Source organism: Mesoplodon bidens (genome assembly GCF_964165515.1).
Source record: "Mesoplodon bidens genome assembly, chromosome: 14".
NCBI lineage: Eukaryota > Metazoa > Chordata > Mammalia > Artiodactyla > Ziphiidae > Mesoplodon > Mesoplodon bidens.
In genome coordinates, this window is record NC_138170.1 from 44,831,488 (window position 1) to 44,837,487 (window position 6,000).

The following is a 6,000-nucleotide window of genomic DNA, read 5'->3' on the forward strand; positions in this document are numbered from 1 at the left end:
TTTTAGTTGTAGTCAGTGGGAAAGAGAGAGACTGTACAAGTGAATTAAGAAGGACTGGGAAGAAAAGGATGGAACCATAAAGACATTATATTAATGATGATAATACACATTGTAGTAGATGGCCCAAAAGTCAGATAAATACATTTGATGTAGAAAACCATGCAGAGGAACCATAGAAATAAAGTCTAGGCAGATACATCATTTGAATATTGGCATGAGGGCAGTCTAGAGATGAATGGTTGCAGGAAATATAGATAATGGGTGTGTATGATGTACATGTAGTTCTGTGCTATAGTAAACTTGGCATTAACAAGAATAATGAATTAAGAATTGTGGGGTTTAGTCTGATCATTGTTTTGACTTTAGTACAATTCCGTAGAACATGTGGCCTTCTATTTTGATTGTTCTGTGTATGTACAACAAAATTAACAAAATTGAAGACTTTATATATATAGAAATGAATAGTTAAAAGTTGCTTATCTAACAGATCTAGAGATAACTGGGTTTAACATACTAATCTGAAACTGATTGGGTCAGAAAAGTGACTTAAAAGTATAGCATGGTTTCAGACATCATTTTCTAGACTATGATCAGTGCCATAATGTAGGAAAATAGATATTTATTTAAGAAATTAAAATCTGATTTTAACAAGTTTTCATGAAAGTTATGTTTTACATACAGCTTCTGGCCTATTCCATATTTTATACATATATATATATTAAATGTATGATTCTTTAAATCTATTTTTTTTAACTTATTTATTTTGGGCTGCGTTGGGTCTTCGTTGCCACATGCAGGCTTTCTCTAGTTGTGGCAAGCGGGGGCTACTCTTTTGCAGTGCGTGAGCTTCTCATTGCAGTGGCTTCTCTTGTTGCAGAGCACAGGCTCTGGGCGCGCAGGCTTCAGTAGTTGTGGCACGTGGGCTTCATCAGTTGTGGCACACGGGCTCAGTAGTTGTGGCTCATGGACTCTAGAGCTTAGGCTCAGTAGCTGTGGCACATGGGCTTAGTTGCTCCACGACATGTGGGATCTTCCTGGAGTAGGGCTCGAGCCTGTGTCCCCTGCATTGGCAGGCGTATTCTTAACCACTGCACCACCAGGAAAGTCCCATGGGCTTTTCCATATTATAAATTCAAGGCACGACTTGATCTTCTCTCAGCCTGGTGACAACACATCTGGAAATACTATGCATCACTAGAACTTTCATAGGAATTTGCATGCTTTGAAATATTGCATATATGATTATACAGTTCCCTTAGTATTTACTGGCATATTAAACTAAGATGGCACTGACGGGTATATTATTGTCTGTGTTAATAATCCATAGGTGAAAGACTCCCTCAAGTTCAAATGAATACAGTTCTTACCTCTAATTGTTCATCAGGCCAGTGATTTATTTTGCTCACAGAAGGAAAACCAAAATGGTGCAATTGAAATTGGAACCAGTAACTAAAGTAGCTATACCTTTCCTTTTTTATTATTAAATGGAAAGATCTCCCAAAACTTACGATAGTTTCGGTGGTTTAGAAGTTCTTAGAGAAATATTTTGGGCTTATCACAGTTTAGAGAACCCTAGACTTGGGGTCAAATCATTTGGATCTAGTGTCAGCTCTGTTGCTTATGATGTCAACACAGGCAAGTCATTTAAGCTTTCCATAACAAATGTGTATTGGTCCAGTTTGGCTTGATCACAGATGATTAAGCTTCCACACACATGTCAGCATAAACAAACAAATGGTTTATTTAGTTGTAAAAGATAGGGCTGCAGTGATGTAGTCAGATGGCCTTTTGGAAAGGCTTGTCTGCACCGCAGGAGGCTGTGGGACAGCCAGAGGAACACTCCGCAGTCAGCCTGAGTTGTAAGTCAGTGTAGTCTGTCAAGTTGGTGAAGCTGGAGAAGTGTTAAGGATTCCTTAGCTCCGAGTGAGCAGCTCTCCAGGTTACACAGCCATCCTTTGTCTTCCTTCTGGGTGTGTGGTAAGTATCTACATTAACAAAAATGTGCAGAATGAAGAGATTTCAATTTAACAGGTTGCATTTTAAAATCTAACCGAATAGGAGTAAAAATTCTCTTAACCAATCTCACTGTGATCCACACAATCTAGTCTTCTCATTTTCTCTGTCAGTCCCATTTGACTATGCTTATGGCATGCTCAGGGTTTGCAGCTGATAGGCCACTTTCCAGTATGCCAACATACTTTGGCCCTACCAGCTGAGTTGTGTGCTTACCAAGAATCAGTTATGCTCATTTACAAAACTTTTATTACATTTGTGCATACCCAGTGACATTAGGACCAATTATTGTTCCTGATCTCAGTGGGTGAGAAGGCTTCCTTATATGTAATAGTTGAACATGGGCAACCTACTTGTTGAAATTGAACCTGCTTACTACTCCTTTGGAAAACTGTGGAGGTTTGCAGTTTGAGCATGCTTTCCGTGTGGTTTCCAGCTAATCTCTCTAGTGCTCCCTTTATCTGTGTTTTCTCATCTTAGAAGGGAGAATGATGATTCTTCCTTTAAGTTTACAGAAAAGGTTAAAATTTAAACAGTATATAAATATGGACAGAGTGAAAGTAAATGTGCTATATATTGTAGATGCTGTAGTCTTGTTTATAATGGGGAGTCTATGTGACTCATGGTTTAAGGAAAAATTCTTCTTCGACTCAGGTTTTATGTACAAAATCAGATAACTCTGTTGCTTTTCTTATTTGGCATTTTGAAACACTATGGATTGAGGAGTTTCCCAAACCCTGAATGAACTAAACTAAACTTAAACCAATAAGCTGAAACTAAAATGTAAGATGATGGACTAATTTCAGTGGTTTGGAAGATGTTAGAGAATTAGCATGTCTCAGGCCCTGTGGGTTATTACAGTTTAAAGAACCCTAGACTTGGAGTCAGACCAGCTGGTCTTATATCAGCTGGGCTCTTGATAGTGCTTGTCTCTGCTGCTCTGATCCTGGCCTGTTAATCATTGGTACATTTCACAGGGATTTACAAAAGATTTCTTGGACTAATAAAAGGCATTAGATTTGATTCACATAAAACCACTAGCTGTTTTTAGTGCTCTTAGTTTTCATGGACATTAACTTCTATGGACATTAACTTCTTTAGTTAACACTTTTTGTCTTGGAAAACAAAACCAGTATCTTATGATTCTTAATCTAGCATATGTGGGTTATCCTTTAATTGGTTATTAGCTTTTGGCAGCAGTGGTTTTAGCATGTGTACGTACACATGCACATTTTGGGGTCATGTGCACTTGAGTTTGAATCCTGGTCTACCATGTACTAGATGTATGACCTTTGGAAGGTTACTTAAACCTCTGTTTTCTTATCTCTGTGAGAGCATGATAATATCTACCTCACAGGGTTAATGAAGATTAAAAGAGGATGTGTATCGGGCGTACAGCATAGTAGACATTTGATAGATGGTCCTTTTCTCTCTGTGTCAATTTTAAAATTTCATTCTGTATCATGGATAAAAAGAGCAGAACTTATGTAAGCTCCATTTTTAGTCACTTGAATGTGGTAGGTCTGGAGACTATCTGCAATGAGAGTAAGAGGGAAGTAACGTTTGCTACTGTGTGCTTCTATCATTTCTAAAGTTAGATCACCCATTTCTTAAGTCCGAACTGGTATTGGCAGAAATTTAGAATTTGAACATTTAGTTTTATATGACCCTGGGTACTGACTTTGGAATGTGTGGCCAGAAATCGGAGGAAGAAGAACCCGGTGAAGGCTGTAAAAAAGAATAAATAAATAAAGTTTATTTTGGTCATCCTGGCCCAAGTAATCTTTTCTCAAAAGTAAGTCTAAGTAACATATCACTTCTCTTCTACTAGGCAGACGTGGGGAAGAAAAGGGCATTTACCTTAATGTACTGTTATATCTTTCTGGTTCAAACATTTTAATCTTCCTTTTTTTGTTTTTTTCTTCAGCCTCTGTTCCATCCCTGACCCACCTTTGTCGTTTGGAAATTCGGTCCAGTCTAAAACCAGAGCACCTACTATCTAACAGTTTTATCTGTCAGTTGCCACTTCCCAGAAGCCTACATGATTATTTGCTCTATGCAGAGGTTTTGAGGATGAATGAAGTTCCAGAACTGGCAGTTATTCAAGATGGAGAAATCAGTGAAGCTACTTAACACAGGTCATGTCTTACTCTGAAAACCACCGAGATAAGGAGCCATGGAGTACAAATTCTTCACGATTTTATTGTCACAAAAGATGATTTTTGTTTGTGTGGTTGGTTAGATTTTAGAGGGCAGTAGTTTAATGCAAATGTTTACAACTAAGCTTCCTGGTAAAAAAGTATAAACCTCACTAATGTTACTTTATTGCAGTTTTATCATCAGTACACTTTATGTTGTAAATTACCTAACCATTTTCTGCTTTATTCTGTTAATGAACTGTGGCTAAACATGGCGTATTTCCACGTATGATCCTGTGTTTACCTAGGGCTAGCGTTTAGAAGGGAATGCATAAAACTTCACTGGACATGTACACACAGTGGAGTTGAATCTCTCTTATATTTATAAAAGAACTGTCTTATATTCTATTCTCATCTCTTAATTCAGTTGAAATTCATTGGCTTTTCACAGGTAAACTCAGGGGAGAATTCTTTCTTTAAAGACTATAGAAAATGAATCATTTTGCTGTTGTTTTTTTTCCAGTTCCTTGATACTCTCTTTGGCTAAAAAAGATTCCTGTTTCTGCAAAGGCAAGAACAAACCTAAACTCAAAGATATGCTCAGTTGAAAAAAAAAATTAGGTTGGTATTGAGATAAATGTGCATTTTACCACATTTACACAGTATTAATTAGGAGACTGGGAGAGACATTTCTGTGGTACCATCTTTAAAGAAAGGTATGTATTCCTGAGTTGCTCAGTATCAAATAAAACTGAAGCTCCATTCAGCCTCCAAATCAGAGGGCACCTTTGATCCTATGAAGCAATGATTGCTAGTTCTATTAATGTTATAGTGTGTTTCCTTTTTACTATCTGGATACATTATCAAATAGTCCATGAAATTTAAACCTTAACATCATAGGTTAATGAGACACTGCCTCATTGGTTTTGCAATTGCTCAATATGAATCTAGAGTCAGAGAGGACTGAACACCATAACAGGTGAGCTGTGGTAACAGGCTGTGGGCAGTAGTCTTGAGAATAAGGTTATAATGCATTAATGTTGTGATAGACAACTAGAGATGGGGTCCAAAGGAGGGCAAATATTCTGTCCTATTGGGATCCTGTGACTTAAAATAGATGGGAGTGGGTTAGCCACATTCATCTCTGATAGGCTTTTGCTATTTGGTAAAAGCAGTGATGATGGCATACCAAATGATGGAGACATTAGGGTCCAGGGGGATGACTAAATTCAGCACAGATTAGAGCTGTAGTTGCTGCCTGTGGGGTGGGGATAGAGTTTGACTGTAGTTATACAGGCAGAGATAAGGGTGGATATGGGAAAACAGATGGAAATTCTGATAGTTACTGAATTCTAAAAAAGTATGTACTATGTAATATTTTTTAAATGTATTTTTCCAAACCCTAAGTCTCTGATTTTAACATAACCAGTTTTTTGTTAGGGTCCAATGTACATAGAATGTTTACATTTGAGGGTGAATCTTTTCATGTGTTTTTGTTCATGTTCAAATATGTAATAAATTCAACTACTCATAACTTACTGAGCTTTTATTCTTAAAAATATCAAAATATTTCAGATACATTAAAAACCTTTAGTATTTAAAACATAAATGATTTTACTTACTGTATAAATGCATCTTTCTTTTAGACTATTTTATAATACAATATTTCTGATTTTTATGACTAATAACAAGGACTCAGTGAGAAGTCTAATCCAAAAGTACCTAAAGGTAGGTGAATTATAGTCACAGCCTTTAATCAAAATGATATATCCAGTTAGTGTGAACTTTAAGCTCTGACCTATATGCACCATGGTGCTTTAATACCCTTTAGGTCACAGTGAACCTGAGG

General features: G+C 37.0%; 1 protein-coding gene across 1 annotated transcript in view; it reads left to right on the forward strand.

Moving 5' to 3' along the window:
- ASB3 (ankyrin repeat and SOCS box containing 3) overlaps window positions 1–5,689 on the forward strand; it is a 95,726-nt gene extending 90,037 nt beyond the window's left edge. Inside the window, exon 10 of the mRNA XM_081255064.1 lies at window positions 3,941–5,689. Coding sequence (XP_081111190.1) covers window positions 3,941–4,146 — 206 coding nt within the window. The 3' untranslated portion in view covers window positions 4,147–5,689. The remainder of the gene's footprint in view (window positions 1–3,940) is intronic.
- Window positions 5,690–6,000: the final 311 nt, after the last annotated feature.